The sequence below is a fragment of the Polypterus senegalus genome, chromosome 2 (assembly GCF_016835505.1).
Source record: "Polypterus senegalus isolate Bchr_013 chromosome 2, ASM1683550v1, whole genome shotgun sequence".
Lineage (NCBI taxonomy): Eukaryota > Metazoa > Chordata > Cladistia > Polypteriformes > Polypteridae > Polypterus > Polypterus senegalus.
Genome location: NC_053155.1, coordinates 21,052,775 through 21,076,742, shown reverse-complemented (window position 1 = coordinate 21,076,742; position 23,968 = coordinate 21,052,775). Strand labels below are relative to the sequence as shown.

Here is a 23,968-nt window from a genome sequence, read left to right as displayed (position 1 = left end):
TCCCCAAACACAAACATTGCAATTTTTTTTCTTTCTTCGAACTTTCCTTGTACTGTTTTTTGTTTTGTTTTTTTTTTGCCTTTTTTGTTTCCTGTGGTTTTCAGTTATACCTTTTACTTATTGCTCGTCTACATTTGAAAAACATCCATTGGAATTTAACTCATTGTCACCCTCCTATAGATACGGCAGACACGAAAAAACGATAACACTTCATATTAGAAAAAAAACTTAAATTTTTTGTAGCTCTTGATTGCAGCAAAAAGGAAAAAGACGTTGCCAGTGAATTTGGAATTTCTCCATCGACATTGTCAACTTTCTTGAAAGACAGAGCAAAAAAAGAAGAAAATTCTCGGGTTGCAAACGTATGTGAACTGCTGCATTTGAATATGTCAATAAAGCTGTTTTTATGTGGCTCAGTGATGCTCGTTCAAGAAACATTCCTATTAATGTGGCACTCATTCAAGAAAATGTGAGGTTTGTAAACTCTCTTGGGACCTCCCCAAACTAGACAGCACGCCAAAGAGCGTCCCGAAGTGTGATCTCCGCGTCTGTACGGGGCAACAGCAGGCTCACAGCTATGATGCGTCTCTCAGCCAAAGTAGACAGAAAACATCACGATGGGTGATGCAAGGTTAGGAGCACGTACATTGTAAATGCAGGTAACAGGATTACTTGGTCACTCAGCTGGCCACGATCCTGCTTGACTGCTATGTCTGTGTATAGCAGAGTGGCAGATCACGCTACAATAAATAAGTGTGCCGTTCCTGTTTCAAGCTGAATAAAGCTGGTTTTGCTAAAGTACTGAGACTCAGCCTCGTGTTTTGGGGTGCAAGACAGGGACTTACAGTGCGACCCTGATCTTTTAAGATTCACTTCTATGTCGCTTCACTGCACCGCTGTGAGCCTCTAATTACCCTGCCCCATCAATGGACAAACAATCTTCCACAGACACTACAATCGTGCTTCGGGACGCACTTCAGAGTGTTGCTCCCGTTGGGTGTGGAGTTTTTGGGGGTTGTGGTGTCTCAAAAGAGTTCAGAAACCTCACAATATGAAGAAGAAGAAAAGGATGATTCGGCTTCTGATTGATAACTGTGCTGCCCACAACATGCTTCCACATGTAGATAATGTTCGTGTTGAATTCCTCCCACCCAATTGCACAACACTGCTTCAGCCACTGGATTTGGGCATCATTCACACCCTGAAAGTGTATTATCGCAAGGAAATGCTGAGAAAAATTCTCTGGAGGAGATTAAAATGAACGTGAATGAAGCTATTGAAATGATGGCAAACACCTGGATGCAAGTTAAAGGAAGCGCTATAGTAACAAATACAGAATCTCATTACAACGGAATATTTTTTAGGTCTCTGGGAGTTCGTTGTAATGGAATTTTACCTGTAGATTGAAAGGCATTATCCCATCCATCCATTATCCAGCCCGCTATATCCTAACACAGGATCACGGGGGTCTGCTGGAGCCAATCCCAGCCAACACAGGGTGTAAAGGCAAGAAACAAAACCCGGGCAGGGCGCCAGCCCACCGCAGTTAAAAGGCATTATATAATAGCTAACTAGTGTTAGAGATAGACAGTTAGACAGATGGATGTGAAAGGTACTATATAATAGATGATGACTAGATATGAAGGTACTAAAAACAGACATATTATATATATAACAACAGCAGACGCATTGCAGTTGGTATGACAGCCCCCCCAGTTGTGTTTCTTGACACACTTCCAATGAAGTCCTCAGTGTTGGTGTGTCACAGAGAGGATGTGCAGCATTGTCCATAATGACACTCAGTTTTGTTTTAATTCTCTGAGTGGGTCCCATAACTGACCTGTTCTTTCAATTAGCTTTTTGATTCGGTGGGCCTCACATTAAGTGATGTTACCCACCCAGCACACCACACTGGCCATCACAGAGTGTTAGGAGATGTGAAGGACGTCACTTCCCACATTAAAGGAACTCTGTTTCCTAAGGAAAATGAGTCTGTTCTTCTTTGCCGTTACTTCTAGAGTTTCTCTGTGTTCCGTGACCAGTCCAGCCTGTCATTGATGTGGACCCCCAAGTACCTGTAGGAGAAGACCACCTCTACATCCACTCCATGAATTGTGACCAAACACAAACGCTCTTTGGTGCAGTGTCAATAATCAGTTCTTTAGTTTTGCTGAAGTTAACCTGCAGACAATTCTCTTTACACCAAGAAACAAACTTCTCCCCCTGACTCCTCTCCTCTGCCTCATCCCCCTTATCAGCATTCCCCATAAGTGCCAAATCATCTGAGAATTTCTGCAAGTGACCTGACCTGCCGTTATTCTTGTAGTCAGAGGTGTACAGAATGAAGAGTAAAGCAGACAGGCCTGATCCTTGTGGTGCTCCAGTGTTGCTCACCTCCATATCAGACACACACTTTCCACTGAAGCTCTGTTTCTTAGTTGATTAATCTATATATCCATCCATCCATTATCCAACCCGCTATATCCTAATATCCATAGGGTCACAGGGGTCTGCCGGAGCCAATCCCAGCCAACACAGGGCACCAGCCCACTGCAGGGCACACACACACTAGGGACAATCTAGAATCGCCAATCCACCTAACCTGCATGTCTTTGGACTGAGGGAGGAAACCCACACAGACACGGGGAGAACATGCAAACTCCACACAGGGAGGACCTGGAAAGCGAACCCGGGTCTCCTTACTGCAAGGCAGGAGTGCTACCACTGTGCCACCCTAATCTATATACATATATATATAAGCCAAATACCACTGACTCACTCATCACGAACTCTCCCGAACCATGACGACTTGAGAATTGAAATTTGGAATGTAGGTTACCCTCAGGCCCATAGGTGCTCGCTAAGAAACGGTTTTAAAAATTTCGTGGTCCAAGCACGTTCTGCCTATAAGCCTGTTTGCTTTTTACGAGAGAACTACTTCACAGATTTAGATCGGACTTTTTTCTATAATCCTCGAACATTCTGTTGATTTTGCCAGTGTTCAGAGTTCGCTTGTGGTAACGATTTATTAGTGTGAATCCGAGAGAGACTCAGCGGGCTGCGGGGCCCTCCTCACTCACGTGTTGGCCTCGGGCTCCGCTTAGTTAGCGAACGAGAGAACTACTTAACGGATTTAGATTGGGTTTTTTCTATAAATTGCTTGAACATTCTGTTGATTTTGAGATTTCTCTCATTGCGCTAAGTTTTCAGAGTTCGCTTGCAGGTGTGATATTTTGGCGCTAATCCAAGGGGAGGGTGAAGAGTGACGTCCGGAGTAGAGAGATGGGCAGGGCCCTCCTCACTGTCCTGTTTCAGTAATACGCGGGCAGGGCGACGGGGGACGGCTAGTCTGTTATAATCTGATAAACTAGGAGATTGTTGTTCAAGTACTCTGTGAACTCGCACTTTCTTTTCAGCATAATGGGGACTCCTGAATTTATGTAAATGAAAGAATTATGAAACTATTTGAAAAAGTGACTTATTAACTGATCAACTGATAACTAAAAAGATATTGCATTTATATGACAGAATAAATGGTGTTTAATGAACTGAAACTTTAATAGTTGACTCATTCATTTACAATTATAAATCCATTGTGGTAATAACAATATTTTCCATTAAAATATTACAAAGCAGCACTTAAATATGACAGACTGTACGTTGATATATGACATGTTTTGTTTAACCAAGCTGCTGACAGAAGAATCGAAAATAAGACCTCATATACAAAAACGTGAAATTGTAATTTCGATTTTGACTAAATTCCCTTAGTTACGGTGAATTAGGATTACAAATAACTAAGGAAAGGAACAACATTTATGATGAACTGTGTACTCACCAAGATGGCGAATTCAAAAGATGAAGTGAAAAAGCCAAGTTGAACAGACAAAAGCCAGGAACTCAAAGCGTTGTTTCTATTCTCGTCAATATCTGCGTTGTTTACTACAAGAACGGGAGGGAAGATTCTGGAGAAAAAAAAAGTGTGTGCACTGCTGATTGGTGTACAGCTTTCAAATTTTGTGGATGATTAGAATAAGGAGATTTTCACATTTTAGGAAACAAAATTCCAAACATTTTAAAAATTTTAGAAATTCCTCCTGGACAGTCCGTGGTGTGTAAAAAATGAGGACACGTCCAGGAAAACGAGGACGGTTGTCAGCTGTAGACTCAGGATGTGGAATTTATGGCAGGGTGGATGGTGCATCAGACCAGCTCGGCAAAGGTAACTGTGTTTGAACTTTCCTGAGCCTATAAGCCATCACCACAGGAAAGCCATAAACTGCTTAAACAAAGCAGCTTTGGAATGAGTTGAACCTGAGTGCTCTCATTGGTAGATGACCAGGAAAGGGACAGATAAACTAATTCTATTGGTCTGAAGTATGGCTGTTTATGATTGGGTTTGAATCGGAGGCCATTCTGGATTACAACACCCCATTGGTTTGTGTTATGTGGTAAGAATGGTATAAAGTTGGTCACCTTGCTTTCACAACCCACCCAACCACCTGGCCATGATGAAGACAATTCTGTCTTGGCAGCCATATTGAGACAGGCATGTGGCTGGCATGAGGCCGAATGGCAGCTCTACCCTTGGGGCCCTAAAATTGTATCCCTTTGTTTACTATTATATATACAGGTTTATTTAAAATATCACAATATAAATTATATTTTATGCCCATGCTTTTTATCCATCTATGCTGTATTTAAATCAATTTTTTTCAAGATTTTGAAAAATAATTATATTTTAATTGATTTTAATTGTAATTTTATGGTTCATCAATAGAGGGTGTGTTTTGAGCCCCTTAGATTTTAAAGTCATATTTCTTGAAAAATTAGCAGAGATGGGGACAAGTCGCATATGATCAAGTCCAAGCAAGTTTCAAGTGTTAACCATCAAGTCTCGAGTCAAGTCTCAAGTCACAGTTAAGACAAATCAAGCAAGTCAAGTCAAGTCAAGGGTTCACCCTAAGCAAGTCAAGTCGAGTCCTGATAAGTTTCAAGCCAAGTCAAGTCAAGTTGCAGTACTAAAACAAACAGAGGTTAAATTTTCGATACGTTTATTTTTGCACAGAAAAATTTTTACAGAAAAGATGAACTTATACACATATATTATGTATCTTATTTGCATTGCTATATTTAAATTATATGCATATCTGTACTACATTAATATCTGAAAATAAAATTGTGTTGCTTACACAAAATGTTTAAAACTAACAAATCCAGTCTAAAATGTATAATGCAATTCAATCTGAAAGGATTAGTATACTTTGACAACAACAATGTACAGTGTCACAAGAACGAGACATGGACAGATAAAGAGTTGGGGCAGCCACCCGTATATTGTGGTATCCTGGCTGCAAAGTCGTTTTCTTATAGAAATACAGAGCACTGAAGTGCATACAACCGAGTCCAAAACAAGACTGAGGAAACAAAGGAAAAGGGGCAGGTTTTAAAGGGGGAGACAGGAAGTGAGGTCGTATGGATCTGGCACGTGGTCTTCCACCATTGGCTCGTAGCCGGAGGTGACATCAGAGGGACTGGAGCTGGTGTGGCCGACTTCCATTGGCTCAGTCCCGGAAGTGATGTCAGGAGATCCAGGTGAAATCCCCCGGGGATGGTCTACAGGCAAGGGAGAAAAAGAGTCAGTGCACTCTGCCACACCCCGGCATGCCTCCGAACTGCCTTCACTCAAGCCCTTTAGCTGCCTCCCATGCGCACGTGTGTGACAACAGATAATGTACTCACCCCCTTGTCATCCAATATGTTCATGTCTTTCTTTCCTCAGTCATAAAGAAATAGTTTTTTTGTTTTTTGTTTTGAGGAAAACATTTCAGGATTTCTGTCTATATAGAATGGATATGTATGGCGCCCTGAAGTTTAAACTTCCAAAATGCAGTTTAAATGCAGCTTCCGAAAGCCCAAAATGATTGGTTATTTTCCAAACAAATTGACAATGTATATACTTTTTAGCCTCAAATGCTGGTCTTGTCTCCTCTCTGTGCAGTCTGTGTGATTCGGGTAAATACAGTTAATAGATGTCAAAAAAACAACAATCTCTTTTATATCTTTAATGTCAAAAACATCCTGCAATGCTGTTTTAACCTTTTTTTGTGAAGGGCATTTGAGCTTCTATACATGTTAACTGTGTAAACACTGTGTCTGCACGTTTGCTGCAATCTAAGACTGTATTTACCCGAATCACACAGACTGCGCAGAGACAACACAAGACCAGCATTTGAGGTTAAAAAGTATATAAATTGTCCATTTGTTTAGAAAATAACCGATTGTTTTGCTAGATAAGACTCCTCCTCCTCGACTGGAATCGTTTAGAGTCTTCTGAAGCTGCATTTAAACTGCATTTTAGAAATTCAAACTTCGGGGTACCATACATATCCATTATATAGAGAGAAATTCTGAAATGTTTTCCTCAAAAAAACAATTTCTTAATGATCGAGGAAATGTTTTATATATGATGCTTTAATACTTATGCTGTCCATTATAAGGCACAGTAGGGGATTTATCCACTCTTTTTAATCTAACGTTAGTGATGAACGGAACTTTTTCATTTCAGCAGAATATAAATATAAAGTATGTTAATATAGCCCAGTGATGAAGTTATGAAGCTTAATCGTCATCTCTGCGGTGGACGCGCAATATACACGTTTCATACATAATATATAATCTGATATATTTGTTTTCTATTTGAACTGGTTTCATTGTTATACAGCACACAACATTTTGTTGTTATTGTGAGTGTACACAAAAAAATTATAGACACTTAACGTAACCGATTCGAACGATTAAATTATTCTTGTCTGTATGACCAAAAAGTTTTGAACGAGTTATTGAAGGAGAAGTGATTGCACCAACGTTTTCATCTTAGATTTTCATGCAGTATAACATTACACGAGCTGCCATTCAACTAACCACACGCAGTCAGTCCATACAAACGCTTGAAAATGTGCACATTTAATATAGACATTATAGTTTACATGTAATATCGAGAAGCCCTTTCATTTCAAGTTGCACTCAAATTTAAAATGTGGCTACGCCACTGGTAACGTTATAGCGTTTTATTTTTGAGATGATCATCACATTTCTGATAAAAACAAACATGCAATCAAGGCCAAATTATGACAAACAGAAAAGATTAATTTAATTAATTAGTAATCGTTTTATTAAATTGACTATAAAGAATTCGACTTTCTTACCTTTTCTTGTGGTTTTTGAAGTGCCGGATGAAATTTGATGTTGTGGTAGTCGTGTCTGATACTCTCGCGTTGCATTCTCTGCATCTGGCAAATCTTTTTTTGTTAGTACGGTCTAGTTCAAAGTCCTTATAGCCAAACGTGACTATATGAGGAGCACGACTATTGTCTGGTGCGGTTTGAGTTGTGCAGCGTTCTTCTTCTTCTTCTTGGTAACGTTAAGAGTTGTGCAGCGTTAAGGGCGCAGGCGCCAATTATGGTGCTGCTGAGTCATAATTATATTATTAAATTATTTTGTTTTATTAAACGAATTATATTTAAAAGTTCAAGTCATTGTCGAGTCTTCCACTTTAAGTCAAGTCTCAAGTCACTTATTCTCAAGTCAAAGTCAAGTCAAGTCATTTTCCTCTCAAGTCAAAGTCAAGTCAAGTCATTTTCTTACTTCAATCAAGCAAGTCTCAAGTCCTGAAAATTGTGACTCGAGTCTGACTCGAGTCAAGTCATGTGACTCGAGTCCCCCATCTCTGAAAATTAGTACCAGTGTTATTATCCATGTGTTAAATAAATACTTTTGATTACTTCCAGCATAAAACAATGGATACCAATAGAGCAAATTCTGCATTTAGATGGGGTTAATTTTAATGGATGGATAAAAGACGTCTAAAATTAAAATATAGTTAGACTAGTGTGACCGTGCTTTGCTACTTGGAGCATTGAATCTCCTCTAACCTAACCTGCTCTGGAAAAACTGGTTTAGAAGGTGGATGGATGGATGGATGGATGATATCTCCAACACAGTGTACTGCACACATTTTTAAAATTTCTAAATCTCCCATTCAAAGGCATTGGTGATTTCACTCTTAAAATTGGGAAACATTCCATGATATTTCGTTTACAGTTTAGTTTACCGTTTTTATCCATTTGTATATTTTTAAGATTTTCTTCTTGTCCTCGTTTGACAGCTACTACTAACTGCAAAGCAGTGGAACCCCCAAACGTCGTGCACACGGATGCAAAAAAACGTCCTGCAGGACACAGCACAGGGGCGGAGTCAGATATAGGCGGGGCTGGATCACCATATAAGGAAAGTATGACATCAAATGTATTTTTATTTATTTAGCTTTCTAATAATGATATTCTTTATTTATTCTATATGGTAATAATTATATTGTTTGTTTATTCATCGCCTTCCCTTTTTGCACCAGAATGCAGCGGTAGCTCTCATTATATACAAACTGAGCAACTGTTATAGAAATATGTATTGTGTGTAGATACCCCAGAGGATGGACGGGCATCCCGTCCACAATGGAGATAGAACTGTTACCCGGCTGGGGCGCCAAAACAGAAGGATGCACTAAGTGTGGGCAATGCCCAGCCAGGACGCCTTATGATTCCCACCCTGAGTGGGATACCCGAAGGCTACAGGGATCAGTAAAAGAGAGACGACAGGGAGCAGTTCATCCCGCTACTATAATACAGTAGGTGGCAGTGTCCCTCATACAGAGTCCCAGTTTGGGCACCTGCAGGGCTGCACAGGAGTTGGAGTGTGGAACTGCAGCACAGTAGGGGTGGTTGATGCATGATAAGGGGCGCTGCCCTGACTTCCCTGGCTTTCTAATGACTCCGAAGTGGTTCCAACTGACCACGTCACATCACCAGACGTGCTCCTGGGTCCAGTGTAAAAAGGAGCCCACTGCAACACAAGGACATGTCAGAGATGGGAGGCTTTTGGAGGAGAGTAGGAGAGAGAATTTCAAGGGTGCATTTTGCCTGTAATTGTATCGAGTTGTCTGGATTAAAAATCCTTCCATTTGCACCCAGAGTTGAGGTTTGGGGGCTCAGTGGCACCCTCTACTGTTCACATGAGATAAAAGTAAAAGTCCCCACCCTTCAAACCAACTAAACAAGTCTCTGAACACACCTGAATGTCAGGCCAAACAGACGTTTCCTCACTGGTTATGTGCTTTTGCCTCCAGGACTTCATTTGGGGTTTGGATCTGCTGATTGGTCCCTCCCATTAAGTTCTGATGCTGTCACTCCAGTGAGATGCGCCAGCCTGTTGTCAATAAAGGCCGTGTCATATTAGCTGACTTTTCCAGCCTGGCCTTCGTTTACCTGACCTTAGCGAGTCACAGTTAGTTGGTCGTGCGTTCCTGTGAAGTCAGTCGCACTGCAACTCATCCAACTGGTCTGTGACTCCCTCTGACAGAAACAAGCAGGTTTGATTTTGTCTTAAGTTGAAGGGTATGGGCTGTGTACGCATTGCTGGTCGGACCCCATTTTGGAGCTGCAGCCGTTGTATGGTGCCCCTCAGTGTCCATAGTGAGTAGTCAGCATTACTAGGCTCTGAGGACCGAGGGTGACTGGAGCCCTTCAGTTACATCACTGCCATCTCTCGGTGTTACATAACGCAGCCTTTACAAGAGTGTACACCCCTTGGTGTCTGGAGTGAGCGCCATGAACACCACCCCTTATGGGCTGTTATCCCAATTCTGAATTTTTGGGTGTGGGTGCCCACCCTAGGCTGCAGCCCATGTTGCCCATACATTGTTTGGCCACTGTCTGTATGCAAGAGAGCTGACAACCAATGAATTCTCATCTGGAAGTATAATGCATTTAACACAGCGATGACGAATGAGGAACACAAGCATTTTGGACCTCACAAGCAGTCTGATGTCTCACGTTTTTTACGTAACTTAACAGAATTACAATAAACGGCTGATATTGCAGCTGTGGCCACCATAGCTGTTCATCCTTCATACAACACTCGCTTTGCTGGCAGAATGTTACCACCTGTCAGAAAAAGAGTCGAACCCGACTTCGCTGGGAGGTCTCCACTCTGTCACATAATCTGATAGGCCCAGAGCCTGTCAGTTGTGTACCATTGTGGCCAAAAGTATAGAGAGGGACCCAAGTGTTGGTTTTCACAAAGTTTGCTGGTTTGGTGTTTTTAGATCTTTGTGTCAGATGTTTCTATGGTGTCCTGAAGTAGAATTACAAGCATTTCATGGGTTTCAAAGGCTTTTATTTACAATTCCATTAAGTTCATGCAAAGAGTCAATATTTGCAGTGTTGGCCCTTCTTTCTTTTTCAAGACCTCGGGCCTGCCATGTTGTCTGTCAATCAACTTCTGGGCCAAATGCTGACTGATGGCAATCCAATCTTACATAATCAGAACTGGTGGGTTTTTGTTTGCCCACACGCCACCTCTTGAGGATTGACCACAAGTTCTCAATGAGATTAAGGAGTGGGGAGTTTCCTGGCCAGGGACCCCAAATTTCAGTGTTTTGTTTCCCGAGCCACTTAGTTCTCACTTTTGCCTTATGGCCTAGTTCTCCATCATGCTGGATTGTTCATTGCTGGTCACCAGACTGTTCTTAGATGGTTGGGAGAAGCTGCTCTCGGAGGATGTTTTGGTCCCATTCTGTATTAACGGCTCAGGATCAGGGGACACCACCAGTGCAGAGCTGGCTCAGGAATGGCAGCAGGCAGGTGTGAGTGAGGTGAAGTCTTTTGGAGGATGGCCTGGTGGGTGCAGAAAAACATCACGGACAGACTGGTATTCTGGGATTGGACTGCTGAGGACTTCTGGGGTCAAGTCATCTTCTCTGATGAATCGCCTTTCTGATTGTTTGGGGTGTCTGGAGAAGAAATGGTGAGTGGCGCTACCATTAGTCCTGAGTCATGCCAACAGTAAAGCATCCTGAGACCATTCATGTCATGTGTGGTTGCTCGTCAGCAAAGGTAATGCAGGGGTCACTCACAATTTTGCCTAAGAACACAGCCAGGAATAAAGAATGGCACCAAAACATCCTCTGAGAGCATCCAAGGACAGTTTGGTGACCAACAATGAACAATCCAGCATGATGGAGCACCAGGCCATAAAGCAAAAGTGACAACTAAGTGACTCGGGGAACAAAACATCGACATTCTGGGTGCATGACCAGGAAACTAGCCAGACCTTAATCCCATTGAGAACTTGTGATCAATCCTCAAGAGGTGGAGGGTGGGCAAACAAAAACCCACCAATTCTGATTATGCAAGAAGGGGCTGCCATCAGTCAGGATTTGGCCCAGAAGTTGATAGACAGACAGCATAGCTGGGCGAATTGCAGAGGTCTTGAAAAAGAAGGAAGGGCCTACACTGCAAATATTGGCTCTGTTTGTCAGCTTAATGTCATTGTCAATAAAAGCCTTTGAAACTTATGAAACACTTGTAGTTCTACAGTAGTATATCATAGAAACATCTGACAAAAAAATCTAAAAACACAGAAACAGCAAACTTTGTGAAAACCAACACTTGGGTCCTTCTCTAAACTTTTGGCCATGCCATAAACTGACACACACAAGGACTAGAAGTCGCGTAATGTGACATTGGCTTAAGTGGGACTGTCTGCGTGTGCGATGTGTGTGTGTGTGTGTGACAGATGACATCCAGTTCATGGCAGATTGCTCCCTTCCTCTTAATGCTGAAAATGCGTCAGTAAAAATTCAATGAGCAAATTTAAAATACTGAGTGGTTTGTGCAGTGACAAAACGCTCATTCTATCTCATGTACTTTCACAAAACATTCTCCATTTGTTTTAGCGTTTTGACCAACGATCCAGCTCACTCAGTGTGGCGTTTCAAATTGCCAAAGACATGGCGTACTTTTATACAACAAGATCCTCTCATCGGGTCACCTTTAAAATTGCCATAAGTGGCAGATGGACAAAGGACACATTATAGTATAATGCCATGAATGTCACCAAAGAATGTGCCACTGGGAAAGAAACAGGGATCTTCAACAAAGAAAAAGATGAAACTGAAGGGACAGAAGACAAACAACAGCATCCAAACCCAACTTGTAGGTCTGAAATACACCAATGCACTTCTTATTTTATCTTTTTAAACCTGCAAACTCGAATGATCAAAGGATTGATGAAGCCCGACCTTTAGACTCCTTGACCTGGGATGACACGAATCCGTGACCCCTAAAGTTACCTCTGGCAACTGCTACGCAAATTCAGTAAAAGAATGCTGCTATTAATTAAGCCCTTGATTGAAGATAAAGCTCATGATAAGAAGTCAGCGCCACTATGGGCGGAGCTTCTACTCCGAGGTCACACCAGAGTTACCCGAAACAACAGCACAAAAATGCAAACACACAATAAACACATTCAGTGTTTTATACACCACAGTGCATCCTGTAGGCATAATATAATATAATATAATATAATATAATATAATATAATATAATATAATATAATATAATATAATATCACGCCCTGCGGTGGGCTGGCACCCTGCCCGGGGTTTGTTTCCTGCATTGCACCCTGTGTTTGTTGGGATTGGCTCCAGCAGACCCCCCGTGACCCTGTAGTTCGGATATAGCGGGTTGGATAATGGATGGATGGATGGATGTATAATATAATATAATGGAATATACACTAATAATAAAGTATAAATTATATAATGTAATCTCTATATATATAAAATCCAATGTCTGTCTGTCTGTATGTCTGTCCACTTTTCAGGAGAGAACTACTTAACGGATTTAGATCAGGTTTATTTCTATAATTTGCTAGAACATTCCAGTTAATTTTGCGACTTCTCTCATCGCACTAAGTATCATAGTTCACTTGTGGTACTGATTTATTGGTGCAAATCTAAGAGAGAAGCAGTGGACCGAGGTTACCTCCTCACTCACGCACCAGGCTCAGGGAGTGTACCTTACCTCCACTTAGCTAGCGAACGAGAGAACTACTTAATTGATTTTATTCGTGATTTTTTTCTAGAATTTTCTCAAACATTCTGATAGATTTTGTTACTTCAACCATCGTGTTAAGTATCATAGTTCGGTTGCGGCACTGATTTATATATGCCAATCTGAGAGATGGGGCGGGGCTTTCCTCACTGACGGGTTTCCATACCTCCACTCAGCTAGCGAACGAGAGAACTACTTAATTGATTTAGATTGTGATTTTTTCTAGAATTTTCTCAATCATTCCGGTAGATTTTGCTACTTCAACCATCGTGTTAAGTATCATAGTTCGGTTGCGGCACTGATTTATATATGCGAATCCGAGAGACGGGGCGGGGCTTTCCTCGCTGACGGGTTTCCATATTTCCGCTCAGCTAGCGAACGAGAGAACTCCTTAATTGATTTTATTCGTGATTTTTTCTAGAATTTTCTCAAACATTCCGATAGATTTTGCTACTTCAACCATTGTGTTAAGTATCATAGTTCGGTTGCGGCACTGATTCATATATGCGAATCTGAGAGAGACGCTGTGGGCCGAGGGTCGGCGGGGGCACGGCCCTCCTCACTCATGTGCCAGCCTTTGTTCGAGTCACTGTACCTCTCACCACATGTTTGAGCGTATCTTGCCTTAGCTAGCGATACCTGTTTGTACAGCAGGCATTGTCATCTACAGATTGTTAAAGAGCAACGCCTGACATTTTGAGAGAGAAATCAAAGCTACGTATGATTTGGAGGGTAGCAACTGATAGGTAGAGATATCACAGCCATGTGCTTTTCTCTCCACACGGGAGACGCTCTCCTGTCAGAGCTGAACACGATAAGATACAGTACCAGCGTTGGACGTTGGAGCGTCCCTACCCTCCGCTTGCCCAGAATCACATTTTTGTACATTTTCTATTGATTTTTAAAGTTTCTCTGCTATGTGGGCGGAGACAAGAGGGACAGCTATTGTCTTATAAATGTAAAAATCCTGCAGCGGTGCTTTCCTGAATGTACTGTAGAATAAGAGGAGAGGAAACAAAACAACCAGCTAATTAAATGTGATCGGTGTTATCAGTTGCTGATTATGAATCTGGTTGGCGCAAAAAACCTGCAGCCACAGTGGGCCCCCAAGACCGCGTTTGGGAATCCCTACTCTAGAGTAGCCCTCAAATATTGTAATTCTGCAATTAATTATGAAGTCTTCTCATTAACTGATATCATAATGACCAATTTTATGATCAGAAAGACCAGCATCAGAGTGATAGTTACTTACATTTTATAGAATATAGTTTGGGTAACTTGGTTCGTGGGGCGCAAAGCCTACTTTTTTAGTAATAATAATAATAGCAATAATAATTAGGAATTATTTTAGCGTTTTTCCAGTTAATTGAAAACCAGAGGATTTTAAACTATTTGCAAACCTGAAAAACATCATTTTGTTCAATGTTTCAGACAAGGCAGAGAAGCTGCATGCATTCACTATTTTTTTTTACTTCTTCATTCCCTAACTGGTGCCATGAGTCAAATATCAAAGTGAAGTGACCTTTCATACTACGCTTTTAAAAATGATCACATCCTTACGCCAAACCCCCTAAAAATTTCTCTATCTCAGCTTTACTGAGGCTTACACTAAATGTTTCCAATGGCTGTGATGCACCTCACAAATCTGTTCCTCTTGTGTCATTTTAAGTTCAAGCCCCCGGTTGCTCTCTGTGTGAAGTTTGCATGACCTCTCCATGTCCGTATCGGTAAGTTTCCTCCTGGTGCCTAAGTTCTCATAGTCCAAAGACGTAAAGGTGCTGAATTGGCCCTTCTACGTGTGTGTGTGTGTTCACCCAGTGATTGGGTGACATCCTGTCCAGAGATCGCTCCTGCCATGCACCCTATGGCAGCTACCTCATCACTTCGCTCTGAAGGATCAGATCTGGAATCAGGATAAACAGACCATAGTTTTTAACAATTTTAATGTTTAATGTTAGTCTCTTTTAGTGATACTCATAAGAGAAAATACATTATATATATATATAGTTTAAATGAAACTCCGCCAGGGCTGCCCTTTGTCACCGATTCTGTTCATAACTTTTATGGACAGAATTTCTAGGCGCAGCCAGGGTGTTGAAGGGGTCCGGTTTGGTGGACTCAGGATTGGGTCACTGCTTTTTGCAGATGATATTGTTCTGTTTGCTTCATCAGGCCGTGATCTTCAGCTCTCTCTGGATCGGTTCACAGCTGAGTGTGAAGTGGCTGGGATGAGAATCAGCACCTCCAAATCCGAGACCATGGTCCTCAGCCAGAAAAGGGTGGAGTGCTCTCTCAGGGTTGGAGGCGAGATCCTGCCCCAAGTGGAGGAGTTCAAGTATCTCGGGGTCTTGTTCACGAGTGAGGGAAGAATGGAGCGTGAGGTCGACAGGTGGATCGGTGCAGCATCCGCAGTGATGCGGGCCCTGCATCGGTCTGTCATGGTGAAAAAGGAGCTGAGCCGTAAGGCAAAGCTCTCAGTTTACCAGTCGATCTACGTTCCTACCCTCACCAATGGTCATGAGCTATGGGTAGTGACCGAAAGAACGAGATCGCGAATACAAGCGGCTAAAATGAGTTTCCTCCGCAGGGTGTCTGGGCTTTCCCTTAAAGATAGGGTGAGAAGCTCAATCATCCAGGAGGGGCTCAGAGTAGAGCCGCTGCTCCTCCACATCGAGAGGAGTCAGATGAGGTGGCTCGGGCATCTGATCAGGATGCCTCCTGGACGCCTCCCTGGTGAGGTGTTCTGGGCACGTCTAACCAGGAGGAGGCCCCGGGGAAGACCCAGGACACGCTGGAGGGACTATGTCTCCTGGCTGGCCTGGGAACGCCTTGGGATTCTCCCGGAAGAGCTAGAAGAAGTGGCCGGGGAGAGGGAAGTCTGGGCCTCTCTGCTTAAGCTGATGCCCCCGCGACCCGACCCCGGATAAGCGGAAGAGGATGGATGGATGGATGGATGGATTAAATGAAACAGAAACACTTATTTTGTTATTATATGGCCATTGTTGGTTGTCTCTTTCTAACTCCACTGTCATTATGATAATAGTCCTCTTCTTGGGTCCCAGTGTCTAATTTGGGTCCTCAGATTAAAAGTTCAAGAGCCCCTGCTGTAATCAGCCTAGTCGCTCCCCTCTGGATACCTCAAATAGCGTAATTCTTCAACTAATTATAAATTCTTCTTGTTAATTACTATTGCAATGACTTATTTTATTATCAGAAAGATCAGCATCAGAGCGGTGAATAATTACTGAAGGGACGTTAAAATGTTTTTATATATTATACAGGGTGGGCCATTTATATGGATACACCTTAATAAAATGGGAATGGTTGGTGATATTAACTTCCTGTTTGTGGCACATTAGTATATGTGAGGGGAAACTTTTCAAGATGGGTGCTGACCATGGTGGCCATTTGGAAGTCGTCCATTTTGGATCCAACTTTTGCTTTTTCAATAGGAAGAGGGTCATGCGACACATCAAACTTATTGGGAATTTCACAAGAAAAACAATGGTGTGCTTTGTTTTAACGTAACTTTATTCTTTCATGAGTTATTTACAAGTTTCTCTTTGTTTACAGCCATTGACATGTCGCAGAGGTTAACACGTGAGGAGCGGATAGAAATTGTGTTGATGTCTGGTGAACGCAGTAACCGGGTCATTGCAGCAGATTTCAATGCAAGACACCCTACGAGACCACCCATCTCCCATGCTACAGTTAGCAAACTGCTTGCTAAGTTTCGTGAAACTGGTTCAGTGTTGGATTTGCCAAAATGTGGACGCATGAAAACTGTCACTAATGAAGAAACATCAGTGGCTGTCCTAGCTTCATTCAGCAAGAGCCCACAGCGTAGCACTCGCCGCATGTCACTGGAGAGTGGCATTAGTCAACATCCCTTGGCGGATATTAGCTACTCACAAATGGCACCCTTACAAACTCCAGCTACTGCAGCATCTCAACGAGGATGACCCAGATCGGCGCACTGAATTTGCAGAATGGGCAAAACAAAAATTGGAACAGGACCCTCAGTTTACGCAGAAGATTTTGTTCAGTGATGAGGCAAACTTTTATGTGAATGGTGAAGTTAACAAACAAAACCACCGCTATTGGTCTGACACTAACCCACATTGGATAGATCCCTCCAAGACTGTTGGAACAAAAAATTGATGGTATGGTGTGGTATATGGGGTACAAAGATAGTGGGGCCATTCTTCATCAATGGAAACCTCAAGGCCACTGGATATGCGAAATTGCTACATGATGATGTGTTTCCCTCTTTATGCACTGAAGCTGGCACGTTCCCTGAGTTTTTCCAGCAAGATGGTGCACCACCACATTATGGGTGTCAGGTCCGAGCATTCCTAGATGAACAGTTTCCTGGAAAGTGGATTGGTCATCGTGGGCCAGTTGAATGGCCCCCAAGGTCTCCCAATCTGACCCCCTTAGACTTTTATCTTTGGGGTCATCTGAAGGCAATTGTCTATGCTGTGAAGATACGAGATGTGCAGCACCTGAAACTACGGATACTGGAAGCCTGTGCTAGCATTTCTCCTGCAGTGTTGCTATCAGTGTGTGAAGAGTGGGAGAAGAGGGTTACATTGACAATCCAACACAATGGGCAGCACATTGAACACATTTTATAAGTGGTCAGAAACTTGTAAATAACTCATGAAAGAATAAAGTTACGTTAAAGCCAAGCACACCATTGTTTTTCTTGTGAAATTCCCAATAAGTTTGATGTGTCACATGACCCTCTTCCTATTGAAAAAACAAAAGTTGGATCCAAAATGGCCGACTTCAAATGGCCACCATGGTCACCACCCATCTTGAAAAGTTTCCCCCCTCACATATACTAATGTGCCACAAACAGGAAATTAATATCACCAACCATTCCCATTTTATTAAGGTGTATCCATATAAATGGCCCACCCTGTAGTTGTCAAGACTGATCAATATCTCTTCTGGAATAGAAATACAGTGGAACCTCGTGGAAATTCCAAAACTCTGGTCGCAACCCAATTTGGTCGTTACCCAAAGTAATTTCCCCCATAGGATTGTATCTAAATACAATTAATCCGTTCCGGACTGTACATGCTGTATGTAAATATGTTTTTTTAAAGATTTTTGAGCACAAAAATAGTTAATTATACCATAGAATGCACAGTGTAATAGAAAACTAAATGTAAAAACATTGAATAACGCTGAGAAAACCTTGAACAGAGAAAACTAACATTGCAAGAGTTCACGCCTTACAAACCGCTCGCTGTAAACACTTTTTTTTTTAATGAGTTTTAAGCACAGGGGAAAAAATGAACATTTGAAAAATCTGTAATTTATACAAAAACTAACCATAAACAGCCAAGGAAAGTGATCTTGCATGAGTCGAGTTCTGGCTTGAGGGAAGTGAGGAGGAACTGGGTGGAGAGGAGATTACAGTTTTGAGGTAAAGTCCCTCTGCATGATGCACGTCTGACCGAGAACAATGTACAGTACAGGGAGAGACTGAACACGTGCGTAAATCATCGGCACGTACGAACCGGAAGGGAAACTGGCTTGTTCGTCACCCGAGTGTGTGGTTGTGAAGAGATTCAAAACTTTGGCGAACTTTTTGGTCGTAACCCGATTTGTACGTGTTCAGAGACGTTCGTGACCCGAGGTCCCACTGTAGGTGGGAGGTGAGGAAAATTGGACAGATTTTGTTTAGCAAAGTTTCTAATTTGGAGATAAAGAAATGCGTTGATGGGAAGCTAAATTTGGAATGTAATTGTTCGTAGGATGCAAAGACATTGCCTATGTAGAAATCTCCAAGTGATTTAATCCCAAATGTTTTCCAAACATTAAAATCATTTGAGAGGGTGGGAAAAGGTGGTTTCTTGTGCAGAGGTGCCACAGGTAACAGCTTCTCTGCCTTAAAGTTCTTCCTACATTGGTTCCATATTCTGTGTGAGTGAAGCTCAATTTGGTTGTTAGTATATTGGTGATGGCTTGTACTGCAGGATTTAATTTCTATTGTAGACCAAGCCTGCGTATGTTCATCTATTTGTGTCAATGTCCAGGTTTTTATAGCTTGTATGTTTTCTGCTGTGGTGGATGGCTGGCTTCATATTCCGGCCCTCACCCCCTGGCCGCCAGGAGGAGCTCTCCTGACAGCATGGATGGGCCCTGAATTCCAGCATGGCCTCATGGACTATGTAGTTTTTATGCACAGCCCTGCTTGATACCTTGGGGATCACTGGGAGTCACTGTCGGGAGGCCCGTACACTGATATATGCCCTAAAACCCGGAAGTGCGTCATAATCCCATGACAGGAAGAAACGACGTGCTTCCGGGGTAAAGATAAGGACTATTTACCCTGACCCGGAAGGAATAAGGACTTGTGGACTGTTGGGCAGGAACACCTCTGGGTCAGGGAGTATAAAGGACTGTGGGAGCTCCCAGACGGCGAACTGAGCTGGGAGGAAGGGTGGCTAAGTGTCTGGGAGCAGAGGAATTGTGATTGGTGTAGTGTTTATTAATTATATGAGTAGTGTGGAGTGGATGGTGCTTAGTACACATATTTATAATAAAAAGAATAATAGTTGTACTTCTACCTGGTGTCTGGCGTGGTACCTGAGGGTGAAAGAGCTCGATAACTACCTCTACTGCTACACTGCCCAGTAATAAAATTTAATGTTAGGTAGAGCCCTGCCACCTTCTGATTTACCATGTATATTTGCATATAAGTCGGGTCTTGAAACCCGATATATCAATCATAAAATCAGACCCCGACTTTTACACCCGTTCAAAAATACGACACTTAATTTTTATTTTTTACATCTTCTTGCCACCTCCAATCTCACATCAGTTTCTGACACATTGAGTTTTGTTGCAGCAGAGCAGTTACTAATTTCTTTCGCTACTTCAACGACGTCTAATTTAAAACCAGCTTCATATTTTCTTCTGATCGAACGCTCCATCGTAGATAAGGGATGCTCTTACGATAAAGGTGTATGAGGGTGTGAGATACAAAAACACAAAACAGTGCAAACGTCACTTCAGAATAGTTTGTGTATGACCGTGTGGTCACGTAGGCACAATACATAGAAATAAAGGCCGTGTGCTCCGTGGTTACTCTCTCAGGTGGGTGTTAGCATATCATAATCTCTTGGACCAATAGCGGGAGTTTTCCGCATTCGACTTATATGAGCGACATTACAAAATACCAGAAATTATACAGTAAAATCAAGACCCGACTTATCCGTGGGAGAACTTAAACATGAGTAAATATGGCAGGTCGTTGTAGGTTTCTTGGGGGGGACCCAATGGATTTTTGCTCATTTCATTGCTCTCTTAGGCAACCTTAGTAGGACGTCTCGTTTTTGCCACACAAACTGAGTGATGGCGTGACATTGGCAGGCTTGGCGGCCCTGTAGTTGGTACCAAAGCCGGTTGTTTGTATACGGGATACAAGCCGCTGACTGATTACTGAGGTCATCCCCACCACCTGACTGACAATAATCACGTGTTTTGTACGTTTCTGCTTACTCATCCATCTTTTATTTGTTTTTTTTCATAGCTCACAGCCAAAAGAAGCAAACATCTTCCAATAATCTAAGTTGTCGTCGGCTTTAATCCAAGCCCTGAAGATAGTTTTCGGTCCATTTAACTCCACAGTCAAGAAGAAGGAACACAAATCAAGAGAAGAACTCTTGGAACATGCCGGAAGACAACAGCACCGGGCTGGAGTCAGTCTTAGCCTCGCTGTTCCAAAAGTATGTCAGCAACATGACGGCGGATGTGAGCAGCCAACCCCGGCGTGAAGACGACACTATGGGCGCTCTGTACATCCTCCTGATGATGGGCTTCTTCAGTTTTTTCACGTTCGCCATCATGTTCAGCTACATCCGTTCCAAGAAGCTGGAGCATTCGAGAGACCCTTACAACATGTACATCGCCACCGACTGGCACGAGGGCAAAGGGCCCTGCTACATCATTCAGAACAGCATGGTGGCAGAGAGGCAAGACCAGGTCATCCCAGGCTGAGAAACTAAAACCGAGAGAGTGAAAAGGAGGCAAAATCCAACCGTAGACGCTCACCCCTCCTCTTTGTCAGTGGTCTTCTCTTTCATGAACCTCCAAGGTGTTTTTAATGTGAATGTTATTTTTTAAATAATAAATAATAAACATAATGTTTCCATTCTTTGATTGCTTTGAAGGTTAAAGGACACTTGGAACAGTTAGATGAAAGGGTCTGACTGGAGAGCGATGTGCCCAAACGCACTTTTATTAGGGTCCACCAAGCAACCTGAGCTGGGACCCTCTGTGATATTTACGTGCGAACGCCTGAGACTGGAATTACAAAGACGGACTACCGAGTCAAAGACCACCTAGTGTTGTACTGCCATTCACTTTTGAAGTCTAGAATCATTATACGGTGGCACAGCTTGAGTGCCGTGTCTGGGGGGAGTCTGCACCTTTGGCCTCTGAGCTCAAGGGGATTTGGTGGTCTGGCATTTTAAAGGAATTGGCAACACTAAATAAAAGAAAATTAAGAATAAATTGAAATAAAGCATGGTATTAGCAAATGTGTATGATAACGCAAATTAAGAAATGAAGAAGTCAGGCAGGTAAGTGTGGATGTGTGTCAGTCATAAATAAAGACTAACATTTAAAATAAATTGGCCAAAACTCGACTTAAAGGAATTAAGCAAGTACGACTGATGAGCTCTGTTGGGCTGAATGGCCTCTTCTTGTCTTGACTGCTCTAATGTTCTAATTAAATATTAAGAAATAAATCTCTCTATTACATAAAATATCCTGAGACGAGACGAGACTTCTGCTATGAGACTTTTTCAAGTCCGGCCCTCCTCTCAACCAAATTCAAACACGCCTGCAGTCCTCTCAACTCTCAATCGTGTGAATGCTTTTGTCAGACACAGTTCCTGTGCTCTCAGCTCTTATACATTTTTACGTTTTCCTCATTTAAAAGTCGTTTATGAAAAGTCCTCCATTTCATCCTTTAAAGAAGCTTTTCTGGACAGTATCTTTATACATACAATCTATTCGTTTCCTTCGTTTTAGTCCATTTCTGGACAATAATTTTATACGTTCTAGATGACACGTCAATGACTAAGCGAAGAAGGAAGGGCAGCGCGTCGAAAAGAGGCCAAAAAACATCAGAGAGAAAAGAATTCAAAAAAGAACAATAATAATGTAAGTGCAAATTTGGAAAATGAGGAGAGTAATAATCAGCCTGAACCAAGTGGAACTGAAAACCTCGTAGGTCCAAGCGGGGACAGAAATAAAAGACAAAGAGTAGAAGACAAAGTAGAACAATGTAAAGAGGTTCAAACACGTTGGCGTGATACACATGCAGAGAAGGTTAGAAATTATAAAAGTACTAAAATTCAAAAAACTGATAATAAAGATGGCATTAGCACTAACAAACGGAAATTACTCTGTGAAATAACGGAACAGCGAAAAGAGATTGAATATATGGACACAGGTGATAAGACAGAAGTATGTAGATATTGTTTGGCTTTAAAGTTAAGTCAGAGACTTGTAGATCGTCTAATTTGTGTTGCGATCAGGGAAAAGTAGTGTTGCCTCCCAATGAAGAGGCATATTCACGAGAATTAAAAGATTTGTTGTTTGGTGAAACTGAAATCCACAAACACTGCAGGCAAAGTATCCGAATCTACAATAATCTGTTCGCGTTCGCGTCATTCAATGCTCAAAACATAGATTTACACAATAATGGACCATACGCTATGAGAATCTGTGGTCCCGCAACAATTAAAGCAACGACAAGTTTAATTTCAAAGAAACCACAGTTCAGTCAGGTGTATATTTATGATCACGAAGAAGTGATGCAACATCGAATCGAAAGAGTAAAATGATTGGATGTATTAGAAATTCTACAGCCAATAATGGATACAAATCCATACGTCCAAAAGTATCGCACTTGACATGAAATTTATCTGAAAAACATGGACAAAGAAGTTTTCTTGGATTTCTATATGAATCAATAAGATCACATTCGCATATACAATAAACCAACATGTGACGAATTGTCAGCGATAATAGTTTCGAAAGGCAGAAATATCAAAGACAGAAGTTTAAAAAGTATTTGCGTGTTAATTTCAAAGCCAAACAGAACGAAAACGTATAATGCAACGAATAACTCTAACACAACATGAAACATCATTTTCTTTCAATTTATTACGTTTTACTATTTTTTACTATGGTCAATTACTCGCTGTAATGTAAAATAGGTCTATTATGCATATCTAACAATTCCCATGAAAATAACAATCTGCTTAAATTGTACATCCAGTTACCCATATGCGAGCGGCAGAGCCATGAAGTGGCTGGCGCATAGTGCCCACCTGGGGTTTGGCGAGCAAAGCGAGCAGCGGGCAGAGCCCCCTAGTAAAGATAGAAATAAACCCTGCTTTGTAGGTGTAAGTGTGGGTGTGCATAATTAATACATTCTAAAATAGAAATTAATAAAACAAAAACATTGGTCAGTAAGAGAAAATAGTCAATGGTAATTAAATGATAAGCTACAAAATAAACAGATAAATAAATCAAAAGATACACCGGCCATGTACTGTAAGTGCAGATAAGTAGCAGCGATACTTCTACAAGGCCTTAAAACAAAAACAAAAAAAAAACATGTAGAAGTAAGTGAGGGCGAGTGCGTATGAGAAATAAATGATAAACCTTAAAATAACCAGATAAGTAACAAAATCAGCAAGGTGTGAGGGACTAATAAATGATCAAAAAGAGCCCAGTTGATATGAGGATGAGAGCAAGTGATACAAAAGGGATAAACTATGAAATAAACAAAAGCATTAACTTAAAATAAAAAATAGATCAACCATGTGTTAGATACGTGTGAGTGATAACTTAATAATAAAATCTAAAAGAAATGAGCTTGCCAGATAGGAGTAAATGTGGGTGTGCAAGAGTGATACACAAATACAGCACACTGATACAGCACACTGCCGCACCCACCACACGACAGACCAACTCAAGATCCC

At 41.8% G+C, this 23,968-nt stretch overlaps 1 protein-coding gene across 4 annotated transcripts in view; it reads left to right on the top strand.

The window, feature by feature from the left end:
• The window catches only part of LOC120522806 (potassium voltage-gated channel subfamily E member 1-like), a 31,486-nt gene extending 10,374 nt beyond the window's left edge, over positions 1-21,112 (top strand). For 2 of the 4 annotated variants that reach the window (XR_005632521.1, XR_005632519.1), the window contains exons 2-3: positions 8,168-8,293; positions 20,500-20,644. Coding sequence is in view for 1 of the 4 variants with exons in the window: in XM_039743498.1 (XP_039599432.1) it covers positions 20,640-20,966 (327 nt within the window). In the remaining 3 variants the exon portion in view is untranslated. Of the gene's footprint in view, positions 1-8,167; positions 8,294-20,499 lie in introns of all 4 variants that reach the window. The other 2 variants (XR_005632522.1, XM_039743498.1) reach the window with 2 other exon arrangements.
• Positions 21,113-23,968: the final 2,856 nt, after the last annotated feature.